General features: G+C 33.5%; 2 protein-coding genes across 4 annotated transcripts; both read left to right on the forward strand.

Moving 5' to 3' along the window:
* Positions 1-712: 712 nt before the first annotated feature.
* LOC114195418 (CMP-sialic acid transporter 2-like) lies at positions 713-9,141 on the forward strand. 2 transcript variants are annotated; one of them, XM_028085885.2, is made up of 16 exons: positions 729-866; positions 938-972; positions 1,071-1,125; positions 1,205-1,280; positions 1,353-1,464; positions 1,608-1,687; positions 2,351-2,426; positions 2,550-2,650; positions 3,008-3,079; positions 4,235-4,283; positions 4,370-4,411; positions 4,753-4,874; positions 5,139-5,198; positions 7,186-7,234; positions 8,521-8,615; positions 8,923-9,141. In XM_028085885.2, exons 2-16 carry the CDS (start codon positions 946-948, stop codon positions 8,972-8,974), a joined length of 1,068 nt encoding a protein of 355 aa, XP_027941686.1. In that variant the 5' UTR covers positions 729-866; positions 938-945; the 3' UTR covers positions 8,975-9,141. The 2 variants fall into 2 exon arrangements, with proteins under 2 accessions (XP_027941685.1, XP_027941686.1); XM_028085884.2 differs by having other exon boundaries at positions 713-972.
* A 994-nt stretch (positions 9,142-10,135) lies between these two features.
* Positions 10,136-19,532, forward strand: CLC-E (chloride channel E). 2 transcript variants are annotated; one of them, XM_028084141.2, is made up of 7 exons: positions 10,136-10,544; positions 10,621-11,032; positions 11,128-11,328; positions 15,273-15,739; positions 16,788-17,267; positions 17,879-18,081; positions 19,236-19,532. In XM_028084141.2, the coding sequence occupies exons 1-7, from the start codon at positions 10,197-10,199 to the stop codon at positions 19,264-19,266; spliced, it is 2,142 nt and encodes a 713-aa protein (XP_027939942.1). In that variant the 5' UTR covers positions 10,136-10,196; the 3' UTR covers positions 19,267-19,532. The 2 variants fall into 2 exon arrangements, with proteins under 2 accessions (XP_027939942.1, XP_027939941.1); XM_028084140.2 differs by having other exon boundaries at positions 10,138-10,544; positions 16,710-17,267.
* Positions 19,533-20,180: the final 648 nt, after the last annotated feature.

Below are 20,180 nucleotides of genomic sequence, written 5' to 3' on the forward strand. Positions count from 1 at the left end.
TTTATATTGTGTTTTTATTTGTGTTCTTACTAGAGTGTCTTTTGAATTCATTTTCATGTATTTCTTTAAAATTATTTTAAATATTATTTTTTCACTTGAAAAGAAGAATAATCAAACTTAAATAATCATCTTGAATCTTTTGAAATTATTGTATTAATATATATATATATATATATATATATATATATATATTATATAATTCTACTAAACATTTAAAATATTCTTTAAATTCTATGATTTCATATCTAATAAATTTTTTAAATTATATAAAATCTCAATCAGAAAAGCATTTTAAGAAAATATTTAATTAATTATTATATATAATAATTATCAAGGAATTGAATTTTGTAATTTTTTTGACATTATTCTTTTCATCTCTTTTACTCTTTATATATTTATATTTATCGCATACAAAAATTGAAAGTGTTTTTATTGTATATATTATAATTATCATCTTTTTAAAATAAAAGCTAAAATATTTTATAGCTATTTTTATTATAATTATAGTTTTTTATTTTAATAAAATATATGAGTCTTTTTATAATACAATTTGAATATTATAAACATAAAAAATAAAATATCTTTTAATTAATTTTGCCATAATAATGAATTTCTTAATTGTACTTTTATTTTTATTATCATAAGAAAAAGAATGAGAGGACTCTCTCATAAAGTTTTAAAAATTTACATAAATTTATTCCATGTAATAAAGTCTTGTTCCAAATTCAATACACTTCTTGAATTAGAATTTTTTGTGTGGCAAAGAGAGAGAAGAAACCGAGCACTTGGGGCAATTAAACCTTGGTGAGCAGTGGAGACAGATCTGTTGGCTTGGCTGGCATTGGGTTGCATCCAGGATTCGGAAAGTAAGAGTTTAGAATTTGAACTCTGTTTTTCCAATGCACATGAGAGTAAAGCATAAATCTCTGTGATATAGGGAAAAAAATGGAGTACAGGAAAATCAAAGACGAGGTAAGGTGATTGCTTTCATGAGAATTTAGTTAGCATATTTCTTCTGAGAACCCATTGGTCTTCAATAATGGTGATTTTGAATTGGTGTGTTGTTGTAGGATGAAATTAGGGACGGGGCCCTTGAAGACGTTGAAAAATCATTTTTGCTTTCAGGTACCTAGTGTCGCTCCTCTGATGTAGAATCCATTTCGGGTTTTCACTTTTGATATAAACACCTTTTCTCAACCTCCAGTGCCAGATAGCAGTTTGAGTTCCGGCGGAGAAACCAAGATTGACATCCACAAGACCAAGGCAAAGTGGAAGCGCAAGTATGACAATTGACATATAATAAGTGAATACTTGTTTGAGTTCTTAATTAATCATTACCCCTTTTGGTATAGGTCCGTTGTTACACTTGCACTGACTATTCTTACTAGTTCACAAGCCATTCTAATAGTTTGGTCCAAGAGAGCTGGGAAGTATGAGTACAGTGTCACTACTGCTAACTTTATGGTGAGGAGATACAACATCCTCATACCCCAAAGGCTTATTCTGTTAATTCTCTTTTTCTTGTTTCTACTTTTATTATCTTTCTTACAGTGATAATATTTGGAACTTTTTAATTTATTTTTATTTGATTACTCTTTTGGTTATAGGTTGAGACTTTAAAATGTGCTATATCCCTGATGGCCCTGGGAAGAATATGGAAAAAAGATGGTGTCAATGAGGACAACAGGTGTTCTTTGATCGGAAGTTTTTTTATTTACTTTTGTTTAGTTCTTAAATACTTCTATGCCCAAACTAGTATGCAATAATGAGGAGAAGTCAGGGAGTATATTAACAGTTAACAGAGCATTGTCTCTTAATTATGTTTGTGAAGATTTTTAATCCATTATTTTGGACACTTTTTGAACTGGATGAATTTGACTGTTAATTGCATTTGTAAACTCTGGGACTTCTTTATTTCCTGAATAAATAACCTTTGGATGTCTAATTCATAGGAAGAAAAAAGTAGCTGTGTATTCCTTTTGATTCTGATTGACATTTTAATACTTCACCATATAAATTAAGCACAATTACACTAGGTAATTGAAACATATGGCTATACTATATGATCTCAAAAAGGTCAATTTTGAAGCCACAACTGTCTTAATGGGAATTTGAGCTGTATTCCCCATGACTACTCCATCACTATTTTTTGATACTTTAATTTTGAAAACAGACAAAATTCTTTTATATGTTTTATTTAATTTTGGGGGGAGGTTCTGAACAGTGTTCTTTTGTAGAAGTGTTTAGGCATTTGCAGCTTCATCTTTTCACCAAAGCATTATCTTTTTCCCTTGGTGTTTTATATAAAATGAATTTAAATAACTTGATGTGTATTTTTCCTTGGACCCAGGTTGACTACGACCCTGGATGAAGTTATAGTGTATCCTATACCAGCCGTACTTTATCTTGTCAAAAATTTGCTTCAGGTCGGTGATGGATGGTTATGTTTGTTATGGTGGCAATGAGAATGTTCTAAAACTTTGTTATTGCAACTGATTCGTTAATTCTTTCTGAAATGTGAATGTACTTTCTCTTCAATTTTATTGCAGTATTACATCTTTGCATATGTAGATGCTCCAGGCTATCAAATATTAAAGAACTTTAATATTATCAGTACAGGTGTCCTATACAGAATTATACTTAAGAAGAGGTAAGTCTTTTGTTTTCTGTTCTTAAAATGCACACAAAGAAAAAAAGAAAAATGTTGTCAATTCTCCTTTCATCACGAGAATTGTAGTGAAGGATCAATGCAAGTCATATCCTCTGTATGCCAAACTTTTGTCTGGACAAAAAGGAGCTGGAAAAGCACTCTCCTTCCATCTTAATTTTGCTTGTTTTATGGGTCAATGTGTAATGAAATGTTCTACAAACATACTTCTGTTATTCTTTGTTTGGATATTTTATTATTTTAAGCCTAATGATTTATGAATGTTATCTAGTCGATTTGATTACATCACCAAAATTCAGGTTTCCTAAATCTGTTTGGTATTGTCTTATAACATTTCAGGTTAAGTGAAATTCAGTGGGCTGCTTTTGTTCTACTCACTGCTGGGTGCACTACTGCTCAGTTGAATTCAAAGTAAGAATAATTCAAGCCTGACATGTGGCCTTCACTTGGGTGTTTGTATGTTCCCATAAATGTTGTATAGATGTTCTCTAGTAATAAACATTCTCGTAAAGTTTTTATTTACAAGTTATGATGTAATGAACAAATGAATCGTAAATAATAGGTTAGTAATTTAACAAGTGTGACTGCTAAAAAATGTGAGCTATTACTGTTACTGCTCCTTGCTTGTATCAATATGAAGCTTAAATAGTAGGGATTCAAGCATACTCTTGGTTTTTAGTTTATATATTTTTTCAAGAAGTTTATGTGGTTCATGGCATTTGGTTTTAAGAAGATGGTTGGATAGGGGCATTCTCTTTTTGGGAGACATCCCCCTTGTTTCTATCATTTCATAGTGGAATGCAGTAAAAAGGTGAGGTTCGAATGTCTCACCGGGAAGGGTGTCTTTGTTCTATAATAGACTCTTAAGAAGTGGACTGTAAGCTTAAATTAACCTTACAAAACCGACTTATAAGATGAGGTTTGCACTTACTCATATATTGTAAATTTGCTTTATCTCTAGGTAGGATCTCCAACACACTTCCTCATGTTAGACTAGAGATTAATGTGGTGCGATAGCGGGTAACATGATGGATTTAACAAACAACAAATATTGTTAGGATAGACTTTGGATGACTTTAGTACCATCTAAGAAGTGAACTTTAAGCCTAATTTCGCCTTAGGTACATGTTTAGGAACATTGTCTTGCTCTTAAGGATTTTAACTTCCCATTAGTAATTATTGAAAAAAAATCAAGTTCCACATGAACTAAAGATAATGCAACATATAAGTAGAGATAACTCTGACTTTACAAGTCAGTTTTGTAGTGTTCAGTTAGATTTAAACAAATTTGTAAAAATAATTATTTGTTCCCGTAGTTATTAGTGTTGTTGTAGTACATAACCTAATTCTTACTATAACTTAAAATATTGCTTCGTCTTTTGTATCATATCATGATAAATCAAGTGAGTCAGTCTTCTTTTAGTCCAGGTTTCTTTTCCCTCCTCTTCTGCTATCTTAAATCCTATAATTTGAACACTTCTTGGAAAAAAAAGTATTGCAAAAGTTTTACATTTTATTGATAATTATGCTATATTTATCTGAAGAAAAATTGTAATGTGTTTTCAGTTCTGATCGTGTTCTTCAAACTCCATTTCAAGGTTGGGTGATGGCAATCGTGAGTTGTTAAGATTTGTTGTGCTCTAATGTTAAATATAAGCTGAATTTATGGCTTGAAACTGATCATGAGTTTTTTCCTTTTAGGTCATGGCTCTTTTGAGTGGTTTTGCAGGAGTATACACTGAGGTAATTTCAATTTGGTGCAGTTAGATTAATACCCTAGAGGTTTCACGAAATGACACTCCACACAGTGTATTGCCAAAGTTATACTCTGTACTGTTGACTGCTACTGACTGGTTGAATATGCTGCTTAAAAATTGTTTAACATCCATACCAATTTGGATTAGGTTCAAATTATTTAATCAGTCCATCTGAATTTATTAATGCTTGAGCTAAATTTCATTAGACTTTCTGGATCTGCCTGTCTGCTTAAAGTAAGATTTATGAGCTCTATTACTTTATCATTTAGTAAGGTTTCTTAGCAATCAATTCGTGGCTTAGAAATTTTTATATTTAATTTTTTGCAGGCTATTATTAAAAAGCGTCCTTCACGGAACATAAATGTTCAGAACTTCTGGTTGTATATCTTTGGCATGTGCTTCAATTGTGTTGCAATGTTGGTTCAAGACTTTGATGCGGTGATGAACAAGTAATTTGAGCTTTTCTTTCGGATTTTGATTTTACTGTCAGCTTGTTTTGATCATTGCTCACTATTTTACTACTATTTTCTTGTGATCATATACAAAGAAAGTCTTGTCATCAAATGGGTAACACGTAATATATGTTGTTTGATGATTTGATCTTATGTCAGCACCGACCACTGAAAAACCATATGTTTATTCTCAATGTAGTTATAAGGCCTAAATTGTCAAATGATTAATATATACTTATGCCTTATGTTGTCTTTGTTCAGGGGGTTCTTCCATGGATATTCATTCATTACTGTTCTCATGATTTTCAACCATGCACTCAGGTAATGGCGACATAAAATTTGTTAAGGGCTGGAAGTTTTTTCCTAGTTACCATTCTTGTGTAGCTAGTTGTTAGTTGGGACGGAGCCATTTGTTTTATGAGAGGCCCCGACCCAAAAAAATAACTTTTTGTGAGAAAAAAAATTTCAATATGCATAACGTGTAACTTTAATACATGTAACTGATATTTTTTGAGTGAAAGGAATACGTAACTGGCTCGAGTACTTGAGATATTGACTATACCATGCGAGTATATCACCATTTAAATTTACCATTGTTTTTCACTTTCTCTATTACGTCAAAGTTTTTAAACCTATTGGTACAATTTGTTTGTGGGTTCACAACATTTTTCTTGATTTTATTCATTTGGAATTTACTTCTATTTTGGTATTCTTTCCTCAAATCTTAAAAGGATGGAATTATGGTGTTTACTTTGGATTTTATTCACTTAAATGAAAAGAAACTCATTGCTGATAAAAGTAAAATAAAATGAAAAGAAACTCTATAATCACTAACAAATGATAAAGTTATAATTTAGTAGCACGAGATTCATACCTTAGGAATATAGAGGAATCGAGATTTGATTGCAATTTGAGAGTGAAGAAAAATGGCAGGAACTGTGACACAATTGAACTGTCAGAGAAGAAAATCAAGTGGAGGTAGAGTAGGGTATCGTGTCTAAGAAGAAGCAGAATAACTAATAGGATTGAAAAGTTTGTTTTCCTTTTACTATGTAGATTGCTAGAGGGACCAAAATAAGTTTATTTAACAACATAATATATATACTGTAAAAGTTTGAATAGGATTGAAAAGTTTGGTTTTCTTATACTATGCAGATTGCTAGAGGGACCAAAATAAGTTTATTTAACAACATAGTATACTGTAAAAGTTTGAAGTCACAATGATCCCTTGGGTCATCCCTCTATTCCGCCACTGGTTTTTGGGATTTAATCTGTTGAGATCTCACATAAACTATAGTTATAGATAAAACACAGTTTAGAAAGGCTTGGACAATTTCTCACTCCATAATACTAGTTTTTGAGGTTGTATTAGGATTTTAGTTCAAATTCAAGACGAATAGGAAGATGTTATGCTGAGTTGGCTAATCAGTTACACTAGACCAGGTATTACTTTTGCTGTGGTCTAGTCAGTCAATTTATGCATCAACCAAAAGGAAGCACATTTACTTGCTGCTCTTACAATTGTCCTATATTTGAAAGGGACACCAGGAAGAAGAAATTTGTCCAAAAGAAACAAGAATGCTAGTCTTGAGACATATACTAATGCTAATTATGCAAGTTTAGTTATAGATAGGAGGTCAACTACTCCTCACAACCCAATACAACATGATAGAACTAAACACATTGAAGTGGACAGACATTTTATGAAAAAAAAAGCTTGACAATGACTTGATTTGTACTCCATATGTGTCTACTCAAGGACAACTTGTAAAATACTCACCAAGGGTCTAAACAACCATAACTTTGAGAGAAATATCCAAACCGGGAATGGAGAACACTTATTCACCAACCTCAAGGGGAGTGTCCCAAATGTTTTAGGAAGTTTTAGATTTTATTCTGTCGAGAGATAATGTAGGAAGTTTCGGATGCTATTCTTGTTGGTTTTAATTCTATATACTTGCTGTATCTTGGTTTAATTCTATATAATCGCTGTATTTTAATTCTATATATATGAGAGAAGTTGTATGTATCAGACTGAAGAAGACAGAAGTTGTTTTCTTCTAATTTTTGGACCAATTGAATTAAACAGGCCTTATTTCCATTTTATCTTTGGTGATTTCTATTTTCAACTATTGCCACTTTTAAGCCATTTTCTTTTTAGTCATCAAGTCCTCTCCTTTTCTGTCTCTACCTGTTTACCTCTTAAACTGCACAAAAAATTGTCAATATCTCTTTCCAAGTGAATACACGCAGAAGTTTTCAGTTTCTTGTTGATGTAATGAGTTTACATGGTTGTTTCTTTTTGCAGTGGAATTGCTGTATCAATGGTAATGAAGTATGCCGACAACATTGTCAAAGTAAGACTTGGGTTTAAGACTATTTTATGATACTTCTGCCACTTAGTTGCATCAATATAATTCTAAACATTTACAAGTTTAATTAAGCTATAAGATCTTTTTTTTTTATAAATGGAGTTGTTCATATGATTAAACATGCTACATCCAGAATGAGCTTTTATTATTGTTTGTTCGTAGGATAAACTTTTTGTTGTTTGTGTCTGGATTTATGGTCACATACTGAATATAAAAATGGTGAAATGGCTAAAATTGTGCAAGAATGTTAGACTAGAATTACACGTTCTTGCGGTATCCCTTGTTGCTTAGAGTGTATGATAATGTTACTTACTGCAGATCCCCGCTATTCTTTAAATACAAAACTTCAGCGATGTTCTTTAGACGATTGTGTAAGAAAGGAAGAAAAGGAGAGAGGAATAGATGCAAACTGTATTGAAGAATTATAAAACTGTCTTACAATAGAAGAGGGAGAACATAAATATATAGGAAAAGAAGAGTAACTGATAAAACAGAATTATTTACTTTTGTGATGTATTATCACCCCCCTTAAACATAAGGTGGGACTTTTGAACAACTTCTGTTTATATCTAAATCTATTGAAGGAAGAGGCAGAGGTAGGCTTGGTCAATATGTCCGTTACTTGAAAACGTCCAGGAAGATGTAGGAGACGAACTAGCTTCTGCTAAACTAAAACACGGACAAAATGTAGATCAAGTTTAAAATGCTTGCTTCGAGAATGCATGATAGGATTTGAGAAGAGGAGAACAGCACCTAAGTTGTCAGAGTAGATAGTTGGGACAGTTGTGGTAAAACAGAGTTCTTGAAGTAAGGAAGAAATCCATAAGATTTCAGTCAAAGTGGCAGCAGTGCTACAATATTCCGCTTCTGTGCTGCTACCGGAGACAACTCTCTTTGTGATCTCCAAGAAACTAGATTGTGGCCAAGACAAACACAAAAACCTGTTCTAGACTTTCTATCATCTAGGTCTGAACCCCAATCTGCATCACTGTGAAACCAACAACAAAAAAGTTAGAAGAAGAATGAAAGCACACATAACATGTGAAAGCATGAAATTTTAGAGCTCACTAAGTTAACTGCACACAGGTTTTATTCTGTACCTACTGTTTTGAATTAGAGCTGCATTATGATGATTGATGATGCTTTAATCATATGTGATCTATATGTGTACTTCTGATTGTTTATTCGAGTGTTCCGACGCCTTTTATTTTCTCAAGCACAAACTTTTGAAGTGGAATTCAAGTTTATTGTTAACTTTCCCATTGAGACAGGTGTATTCTACTTCAGTTGCAATGCTTCTTACAGCAGTTGTTTCTGTGTTCCTTTTTGGCTTCCAGCTCTCCCTTGCTTTCTTCCTGGGCACAGTGTAAGTTACTTTTTATTATATCATGAATGTGCTTGCCATGTCTATCGTGTTTTTCTTCCCGTGACCAAGTATTGCACTTAAACGAATACGTCATATTGTACCAGCAACTGAAATTAAAATCTTGAATAATTTTTAGTGTTTTTTTGGCTTTGGCACTTAATAATAACTTATGTTACATTTTGAAATGCTTCATTTTGATGTGCATGCCACGGGTTAATCACATTTAATGCTACATTGTGTAGTGTCACATAAATTGTTCTCTACCCTTTTCCTTCACTTTAATACGAGTGTTAACATATGTTTACAGTGTTGTCTCTGTTGCAATTTATCTGCACTCTGTTGGGAAGATGCAAAGATAATAACCGTGACTGCCACCTCTGGATTTTTTTATTCGTTGCTGTTCAGCCTCGAACACGTGAATACATGTTGAACCTATTAGTTCGTTGTAACAGTTTATACAATGAACTATTTATTTTCGTATGTATCTCAACGCGGAAGTGACCTGGCTTAGTTTCAGTTGTCTTCATTGTGCTTCTTGATGCGTTAGATGTTCCTATCCTCCACAGGGAAGAAAAAACCATGGCAATTGCATTCGGAATCATGAAAATAACCTCTTAAAATCCCAACATGTTCTGAAAAATATTCTTTCCAGTGTAATAAAAAGCTTTTGGATTACGCATTACAGAAAAATTGAGTGTGGAATGAGGAATAAAGACTCAAACACCCTTACTATACCACACTATTATTGTCATTGCTACTCTTACTACTTCCATCACTAGTGCTATTGTAGAGGAAGAAGAAAGGGAAAACCTTGCAGAAAAGAAGAAAGAAAATGTGAAAAAAAAAAAAATTCATTTGGCTTTCCGAAACATATTTCATGTATTCTAGAATAGATTTCATATAAGAATGTTTCGGAAAACTTATTTTAGAATATATTATATGCGTTTTAAAAAGCTTTTTCTAAAAATCTCAACAATTCATGTGTTCCGAAAATTTTATTCTGAAAATTTTGTATGATGTGACTTTTAGGAGAGACAATATGATCATTTAAAAAATTTAAGAGGATGAAAAAAAATTGTGAAAGTGTGGAAATAAAAACCGAAAACGTAATAAGTTAATTTTAATATAATGGTTAGTTTTTTAGTATAGTTGTAATTATAATTTCTATAATAATAAAATAAAAATATTAAAATCATAAATAAAATAAAATTTATTAATTGAAATTTTGATATATAATGTAAGAAATAATTGTATATATGAATATAAAGAAGAATTATATATTTATAAATATGTTTTACTATTATAATGAAATGAATAATTAAAATAAAATTAATCAATTTAAATAAAATAGATAAAAATATCAATGAAATCATTCTAAAAGTTTTATAAATTTTGTTTTTGTTAAGCATTTTGTTTTCCTCTCAATATAAAGAATCCTATTTTCCACTCTTTCTTCATTTGTTGTGTATTGTTTATCCATTCCATTGAGTCTTGACACCTGTATATTTAATTTATTTTCAATTAGAGAGGGAAAATGAGTTATTAGTTAGTGGGGCGGGAGGAAGTCGGAATATCAGAGAAATGGTTGGCATAGGATGCATAGCGGGCGTAGGAGTTTATCATCCCAGCTGGCACCATCATCGAATTCGAATTCTCACTTCTAAATCTGAAGAAACAGTTAAAGTAACACGGTGGTGGTCGTTGTTCTCAGCTTCTGCATACGAGACTCGTCATCGGTGCAGGCCCAGGCCCAGGCGTCCTTGTTGTGTGCCTAAGGATATAGACGCTGAGGAGGAGGGACCCTCTACTTCGGAGCGACTAGAGTTAGAGTGGAAGCTCCTCAGCAGAAGGATTGGAGATTCTGGCATAATTTCTTCGTGTTTGGTCGGTCTCCTCACCGGCGTCGCTGTCGTGGTCTTCAATTATGCTGTAAGTTAACTCGCCGAATGCGATAGATACTTGATTCCTACTATGCTCTTCAATTATATTCCTATTTTCATGTAAGGTCCATGAAATTCGTGATTTGTTCTGGGATGGGATTCCCAATCGTGGCGCCTCATGGTTGAGAGAAGCGCCTATTGAGACAACATGGGCACGGGTAGTACTAGTTCCGGCGTTTGGAGGCGCTGCCGTGTCTGTGCTAAACCTCCTCCGTTCACGTTTTGATTCCTCTCTGCAACAAGATCCTTTCCTCCGAACACCTTCTGCCTATCTCAAGTCTGCTTCCCGCCCTTTGCTAAAAGCCGTGGCAGCTTCTGTTACTTTAGGCACAGGCAATTCCTTGGGTCCAGAGGGTCCCAGCGTCGACATTGGCACTTCCATTGCCAAAGGCCTCGCTCCTTTCTTTCACAATGGAAAGACTTCCGGCAGAATGCTCTCCCTTCTCGCTGCTGGATCTGCTGCTGGCCTCGCTGCCGGTATCTATTTTGCATGTTATGCTGTTGCTTTTACCAATGTCATCACTTTTCTGGGAGTCACATTATTCTCATTTGTAATTTATATTTCTTATCAGGTTTTAATGCTGCTGTTGCCGGTTGCTTTTTTGCTGTCGAGTCTGTCTTGTGGCCATCGCCTGCAGACGCATCTTTACCACTTACAAATAATACTTCCATGGTCATACTCAGTGCTGTCATAGCTTCTGTAGTTTCTGAGATTGGCCTTGGCTCTCAACCAGCCTTTAAAGTTCCAGACTACGACTTCCGGTCTCCCGGTGGTAAGTCATCAAGGGATTTTTCTTTGAGATGATTTATGATTTCACACGATTACTGTTTTCACTGCTTCAATATGTCGCACTTGCTCATGGCTATCTTCCTTCTGCCCTGCCATATATTACCAAAGTATTTCAATACGTGGAGTTGGTCCATTTTTAATGTCATGTTTGATTTTTAGGAGAGAATAAGATGAAATGGAAATAAAGAACAAATAAGTTGAAAAAACAAAAATAGGTAAAAAGTAAAATTAGATGTTTAGTTGTTTGGTAGAGTAGAAATAATTGAGAAATGAAGACGAAGATTTTAAAGTTGCGTAATTTAATTGTTTTGGTAGGAAATATGAAGAGAGATAGAAAGATGAATAGAAACAAGTGAGAAATAATACAGCGGGTCCCGCCATTTTTTTAAATTATTTCTCTCCTCTTTCTCTCGGCCAACATTCTATTTTATTTCCATCTTCATCCATCCTCTTCCATCTCCACAACCAAACAAAGGCATTAATGTGTAATATGTTTATTGAATTGGTTTGTGGAAGCACTTTTGAATTAACTGACTAAGCCTCATTGTCTCCTTATATCACAAATGAGTTTGAGTTATGGTTCATACAGAAAAGGTGCTAGTTGTGAGAGGAGAGGGTGATCAATCATTAGAAGTGCTAGTGAAATATAAGGGTATGCCAGAGTGCGAATTCCTGGGAATCCATGAGTAAGATGATAGAAATCATTCCTGATCTTCACCTTGAGGACAAGGTGAAATTTGAGGAAGGTGTTGATACAATAAAAGAAAGGGCAGGGCAATTTAGGAATGTCCTAAATGTTTATTAGAGGAGAAAGTGGAAACCCATTGCTTGGGGCCCACACATAAACGCACCATGATTCTGTTGTAACAAAATCATAGATGTGTCTACAGAGGAGAGAGGAGGAGAATATAGGAGGAAGGGTCAATCCTGAGAAGGGGGGATTTGGAAAGGTTTTGGGCAGGGACAAACTAGAGGATAGTCTGGGTTTTGTTAGGAAGGAGATTTTCTCAAGCTGCCTAGTTTTCTGATATTTGAATAATACACTATCTTCTATTCTTTATCTTAGTGTTACATTATTCTTATCACAACCTAACGTGATTCAAGAATAATTTCAATCGTCTAAGCCAAGGGTAAGTACTCCTTCTATTGATTCCCTTGAAAACCTTTGGAAAATTCTTTGAATAGTAACGGTCAAATTGACCTTGATGACCTACCCTTTGCTTTGAGAAAAGGAACTCGGTCTTGTACCAAGTATCCTATTTCCCATTTTGTAACCACTAAACACCTTTATGTGCAACACCAAGGTTTTCTCTTTGCCATTGATGCAATTAAAGTCTCTTCATCAGTTCAAGAAGCATTGAAAGATGAGAATTGCATTCACGATTTTTTAGTCTAAACTATAAATCTGATAGTACATTAGAAGGTTACAAAGCAAGTTTAGTTGCCAAAGGGTATACTTAGACTTATGGTGTTGATTATGAGGAAACATTTGTTCCGATGACAAGGAATCATTCTCTCGTTGGCAGCTTATTTTGGTTGGGAATTGCAACAATTTGTTGTGAAAAATGCTTTCCTGCATGGACATTTAGAGGAAGAAGTATACATGGAAATTCCTCCAGGTTTTAGATCTACTAGAGGGAGGAATAAAGTGTGTAGGTTGAAGACAGCTTTGTGTGGGCTCAAACAATCACCTCGTGCTTGGTTTTGTCGACTCACTCAGGCTATGATCTCCATGGGGTATCGATAAAGTCAAGGTGGCCATACGCTTTTCATCAAACATTGCCGAAAATGTAAACTTACACTACTCTTGGTCTATGTTGATGATATGATTGTTGCAAGAGATGATGAACATGAGAAAAAAATATTGAAAGAAAAGCTTGTTGCCCAGTTTGAAATGAAGGATCTAGGAAATTTGAAATATTTTCTTGGGATAGAAGTAGCTTACTTGAAGAAAGGCATCTTTATCTTCCAAAGTCAAGGTGACCATACGCTGTTCATCAAACATTCCCCAGAAGGTAAACTTACACTACTCTTGGTCTATGTTGATGATATAATTGTTGCAAGAGATGATGAACATGAGAAACAAATCTTGAAAGAAAAGCTTGTTGTCCTGTTTGTAATGAAGGATCTAGGAATTTTGAAGTACTTTCTTCGGATATAAGTAGCTTACTCGAAGAAAGGAATCTTTATCTCCCAAAGTATGTTATTGATCTTCTTAAAGAAACATGTATGATTAATTGCAGTTCCTATAGAACAAAACCATAGAATTAGGAGTGATGAAGACAATTCTATTGCAAATAAAGGCCAATATCAAAGACTTGTTGGGAAGCTCATCTATTTAGCTCACACTAGACCAAACATAGCCTATGCTGTGAGTGTTGTTAGTCAGTTCATGCATGATCCTAAGGAGAGACATTTACAAGCTATAAACAAGATCCTTCAATATTTGAAGACAAGTCCAGGAAGGGGATTACTATTTAAGAGGAATGAAAAATTAAAAGTGGAAGTGTATACTGATGCAAATTATGCAGGGTCTGTCATAGATATGAAATCCACTTCAGGATATTGCATGTTCTTAGGTGGAAATTTGGTGACTTGGAAAAGTAAGAAACAAAATGTTCTTGGGTGTGAATTGTTATGTTTGAGAATTATCCTAAATGATCTTAAAGTGACATGTGAAGAACCTATGATCCTCTATTGTGATAATAATTCAGCTATTAACATTGATCATAATCCAATTCAACATGATAGGACCAAACACATAGAGATAGATCAACATTTTATTAAAGAGAAACTGGATAGTGGCCTTATCACTATTTCCTACATTCCTTCTGGACTTCAATTATTCATGAAAGATCTTTCCATTGAGTGATTTCATGATCTCACATGCAATTTGAGAATGATAGATATCCATTTACCAGCTTGAGGGGGAATATGCATTATTAAAAGTTGTTGGTAGAATATTAAATGTTTACTAGAAGTTTTTAGAAGATTCTAGATATCTCTTGTAATTATTACTTTAGGGTTTGAGTTCTCTATATATAGAAGATGCACTGTTTCAAATGAATTAACAAAATATGAATCTTCTTTCTTTCAAATTATTCCTTTCAAGTCATAGATATAAGATTGCGGTACCTGGTTGTTTCCGTACAAACTTGGTTAAATCCAGTTAAGTGTAATACTAATAATAAGCGGAAGCCTGTAGGAAAGTTGTCTTTTTCTCCTACAATGCTAATTTATACAACCAAATACAAGAAAATTATCCTTTTAGGGTGTCATATTGGATTATTGAACATCTTTTGGGCATAAATTCCTTAGAATGACAATGCTCGTCATCAATTGATGGCCTCTGACTATGCTCATCTTGTCACTATGGTCATTGTTGTTGACAATTCTTCTGGCAGGTAAGCCAATATCAATGCTTCTTTAGGGTTCCTCCATTTTGTCTGCTGAAAAATTTATTTTATTACCAACACTGCTACTATTTTTGTTCTATTTTGTTCAATGTTTGTACTACTGGAAATAAAAATCTATGACTGCTTCTAAATCTACAAGAGTCACAGGTGAGGTGCGTCTCATCCTCCTGAATCTCCTAGTTCGGCAATCAAAATTTTGGAAGCATATCAATATATTAATGGAATTACCTTTGTCCTTCCTACTTTTGCAAGATTTTAATGTTCAAAATGAAAACAAGGTTACTAGTTTAGTTCAATGTGATTTCATTTGTAAATTACTGCTTATAGAAATTCATGTTTGGCATTGTATATTCTTTAGTGATATTTAAGTCTCTTTGAAAAGGAAACTGAGTAATATATTCTATTGAACTATTTATTTTAAAACTCAAGAAAGCAAAATTCTCTGAACATTTCTTGCTATTCTCAATCTGATGGGTAAGATTTAAAGTGAGAGTATTGAACTTGATTTCAGAGCTCCCGCTGTATCTATTGCTGGGTATTTTATGTGGCCTGGTGTCATTGGCCCTATCTAGGTGTACGTCATATATGTTGACTATTGTTGACAATCTGCACAAGGCCACTGGCATTCCAAGAGCTTCATTCCCTGTATTGGGAGGCTTATCGGTTGGGTTGATAGCATTGATATATCCTGAAATCCTCTACTGGGGTTTTGAGAATGTTGACATTTTATTAGAATCTCGGCCATTTGTTAAAGGCCTTTCCACTGATCTATTGCTTCAGCTAATAGCCGTCAAGATAGTTGCAACTTCTCTGTGCAGGGCTTCTGGATTAGTGGGGGGGTATTATGCCCCATCTCTTTTTATTGGTGGTGCAACTGGGATGGCTTATGGAAAATTAATTAGTTTGGCTGTTGCTGAGTCTAATCCCATGATTAACCTCTCTGTGTTGGAAGTGGCATCACCGCAAGCTTATGGCCTGGTACTGTTCTTTTCTTTTTGGCTATATGTTTTGTATCATTTAGTATTTTATGATTGCCATGTTCATTTTATGAAAGAAATGTATCTTTCCAATATGGTTTCCATGGCTGTATAAACGAGCCGTTTCCCAGTCAATTTTATTTTGATACAAGGACTTCAAGGTTTAAATTAGTCTTTTCCTCTTTGCCATCAACATTCGACCAACAAATTTGCAAACCAACAACAATTTCCGACATCTCTTTCTTCACTCCTTCAGTAACATCCTTGCAAGCTCCAACATCCATTTGAGCACCAACCAAGTGATGCTTAAATCAATAAACTCCCCATGTTATTCCCTTTTGGCAGTATTTGCATGGAAGTTTCCTGGTATCCCAGACAACGGAAATACAATGCCTCCAAGCTATATCATTCGTATTTCTTGGAGCATTTTTGGGAGCCATGGGTATAGAAGAGTTTGAAGCCATTTTAATGAGTGGGAATGCAAATTGGACTTCAGTTTGGGTGTAGGTAAGTTCGGGGTACTAGGCAGTTTAGGTGGACAGAGTGGTGTGGTGATGCAGTGGGAAAAATAAAGGGAGAAAGATGGATTGGACTGAAGTGTGGGGGCAGGGCAGGTTTGGTTAAATAGAGTGATGTGGTAGTGCTGTGAAAAAAGCAAAGGTAGAAAGATGGATTGGATTGGAATCCGACTAAATGGAGTTTGGAAGTTGAATTAAATAGCTGAAAAAAGAGTGGAAATTTGTGTATTTTGGAGATGGAAGAGTGGCAGTCTGGATACATTTTAATAAAGGGAGAACGGCACCTGTTTCATCCATGGAATAGGTATGCGTGGGTTTTACTTGTGGGAAGAGAGGGAGTGACGTTGTGGGAAGAGCGGCAATTGTTTAATTTATTGCGTAAAAATGAATAATGCATAATTTTGGCTGATCAGGCTTACTGCAAAGATGATCATATTGAAGTTCTTTTTGTAGGTTGGAATGGCTGCAACTCTTGCAGGGGTTTGTCAAGTACCACTTACTGCAGTTTTGCTTCTGTTTGAATTAACACAGGACTATAGGATTGTTCTACCGCTGCTTGGAGCTGTAGGGTTGTCTTCGTGGATTTCATCTGTACAGACAAAAAGAGATGACAGAGTGGCAAAAAAGATCAAATCAGAAAATTCAAATTCTACATCACTTTCCAAAATATCTTCTCCTAGTTCAATTGAGTCATCTGCTGGCAATACCTTTGCTGAAGCTGCCCCATATATGAGTAATTTGTGTCAAGTGGAAAGTTCACTTTGTATAGAGGATGATAATGTTGAAACAACATATATTGTAAGGAGAACATTTGTTTCAGAAGCCATGAAGACGAGATACGTGACGGTTTCAATGTGCACACTGCTTACAGAAGTAATAGATCTCATGATTGCAGAGAAACAGTCTTGTGCTGTAATTGTTGATACTGATGATACATTAATCGGTTTCTTGACACTTAGAGACATTCAAGAGTATGGTAAATTTGCTAAAGCAAGAAGCAAAAAAGACAAGGTACAAGAATCCAAGTTTAATCTTATTTGGATGTGAAGTCTATATTTCTTTCAAATTGAAGCAATCTAGACTATTTTCAGTCTAAATATGCAATGAGGAAAAAGAATAGTCTCAAAAACTTTATTGGATCTATAGATCCCGTGATAAGGGGTGATGAATATGCTATTGAAATTGTATCTTAATCTTAAGCTTGCAATTCTATACTATCAATTGTAGTTGATTAACACTTACATTATACGTTAGCGGAGAACTAATTTCTATTCCCACAAATTTAACCAATCACTGATAAAAATCAGCATTCATTACACAACTGTAGAGATAACAAATATAGGTTCTCTATGCTTGTAAGTTTTAGAAGTTTAATTTGTACATAATTGGTAGCACAAGTAAATATTAACGGGGGAGAATAATGACGACCTATCTGAGCTCCATAAAGTATGAAATTTTACCATTTTACGACTGGTTGGTCCAAGCTAAACCAGTCGGTGAATTGCTTACAGTAGAATTTAATGTTATCTTTTCAAAATTCAATAGATACTGCTAAAGCAAAGTGCTGAACTAAACTTTGTTGTTGCTTCACAAATCTGATTATTTGATTCTTCCTTATACAGGAGCTTTTAGTTTCTGAATTATGCCTTTTAGATGGACAAATATGCAGCGTGCCATGGACAGCTACACCTGATATGGAACTTCGTTATGCTCAAATGATAATGAAGGAGCGCGGATTCAATCAAGTTCCAGTCGTGAGGAATATCTACGAAAGAACGTATCCAGTTGGCATTATAGACCCTGAGAGTATCAGGCTAACATGCAGGTTCTATTACTTTCTCGAATAGTAAATTTCACTAAGGATAGTAAATTTCCCTAAGGACTTATATCTATAGACGTATTGATGAATTAAAAGAAAAAAAAATGAAATCAGTTCTTTTATAAGTTAAAATTAGTAATGCATGAACTAAATTTGCAAAAGCTTATTTCCTATTAGCTTTTCCAAAATCTGATTTCTGACTCGTACATGAACTAATTTTATTTCATCATTTTTATTCAAATAGGTCCGAACTATTCTTGAAATTGAGAAATTACATAAACATTTTCTATTTCTTCGCTAGTCTCTCGATTGTTTGAAAAGCATTATTCTGTCATTCCTTACTGATATAGCCTTGGGCAGGCAGTTTCTTCATGCACCTTCATATATTTCTTCCTGAACTCTCTCATAAGAAAATCCCCATTTTGCCCTTTTTGGATTGTACGTTCTAGAAACTAGTTTTTTCCTTAAAAAAAAAGATTCAGATTGTACGATCCGAAAATTAAAAAATGACTTCCGAATTACAAAATTTCCAGATTACAAAATTTGGAAGTCAAAATATGACTTCTAGATTATACATTCTGGAATCCAAATGACTTTTTGAGTGTGCAATCGAGAAGCCAAATGACATCCGGATTGTGCAATGTGAAAGGTAGTCAGTTTTGACTTCCGGACCGCATAATCCAAAAAGGATAGAAATAATTAATTTCAAAACAAGTTGGGTTAAAAGATACGTTAAATTATTATTTTGGTCATTATTTTTGTCAAGAAGTTTTAAATTGATCTTTTAGTTTCTTTTTTTGTCTTAATCTAATCTTGATTTTTTTTAGAAATGATTTAATTAATTTTTTTGGTTAGTTTAACTAAATGGTATTAAAGTCAATGGCATTTGATAAATTAACAAAAAAAAAATTACAAATTAACATGTGAACCGTTTGGTTAAACTAATTAAAATGACAAAATTGAATTATTTTTAAAAAAATTAAAATAAAAGAAAAATATCAAAGGACCAAATTAGATAAAAGAAACACGGAAGGATCAATTTGAAATGTTTTGACAAAAGTAAGGACAAAAGAATTATAATTTAACCTAAAATATATTATGTATCTTGCTTTTTGATTTTGTTATATCTTTTACTAATTAATTGTTTTTGTCGAGTGCAGTGCTTTGGCAACCAGAGAAACCCTCAGCTAATATTAATTACATTTGGGAGGCTGAAGACTCATTTGATATTTCTTGGTTTTGAATTATGAACCATTTTCGGTAATTCGATTGATTTTGGTTTTGAATTGTGCCACGTCGGTTCTGTGTTTATACCTAAAAAGAAGGGCTCAATTGAGTTGTGTTTAGTTATTGCTGGATGAAATATAGGTAGATCCGTATGAAAGAACTCTTGTAAACTGATAAAGCTTCTTATATTGTTCGATATTTGATTTGCAGGGATCGATTTGGTACGTCAACATACCCCTTTACTTTGCAATTTTAATGCTAAACATATTTTTCTATTACTTTTTAACAGAAATCCAGTAGTTTTTCATTCAAGTCAATATTTTCTGATCAGCGTTGTAACCATTTTTTTCATAAAATTATTCTCATAAGCATGTGAATATCTTTACTTTATTAAGGAAAATATTTAACAATCTAAAAATATAATTCCCTGTTAGTTATTCAAAATCATTATATGAACTCAAGTTTTTTATTAAATGTCATAAATAACAAAATTTAAGAAGAATAAATATTTTATTTTGATTTTAAAAATATTATATTTATTTAAAAAGTTTTTAATAATTTAAAAAGGCCTAGACATCAATTAACAAATCATTAAAAGTATTATTGCAGAATATCCAAGAAACATTTTAGTAAATCATTAAAAAGTGTCTAAATTAGAGACAATGAAAAATTTAGTGATGTTCAAAGTTAAATAAAAAATATTAGGAATGGTATCTATATATTTATAACTTTAAAGCGGATAAAATATGCTTTGGTCTCTGCCAAAATTCAATTCTAGTCCTACTAAGAAGTTTAATGTTGTTCGTTCTTATATTTTAATAAAACACGTTTGGTATCTGATTTGGCATTAAAATCGCATTATTAATTTTTTTATAAAT

The sequence above is a fragment of the Vigna unguiculata genome, chromosome 8 (assembly GCF_037176805.1).
Source record: "Vigna unguiculata cultivar grain cowpea cultivar isolate G323 ecotype 2 chromosome 8, ASM3717680v1, whole genome shotgun sequence".
Lineage (NCBI taxonomy): Eukaryota > Viridiplantae > Streptophyta > Magnoliopsida > Fabales > Fabaceae > Vigna > Vigna unguiculata.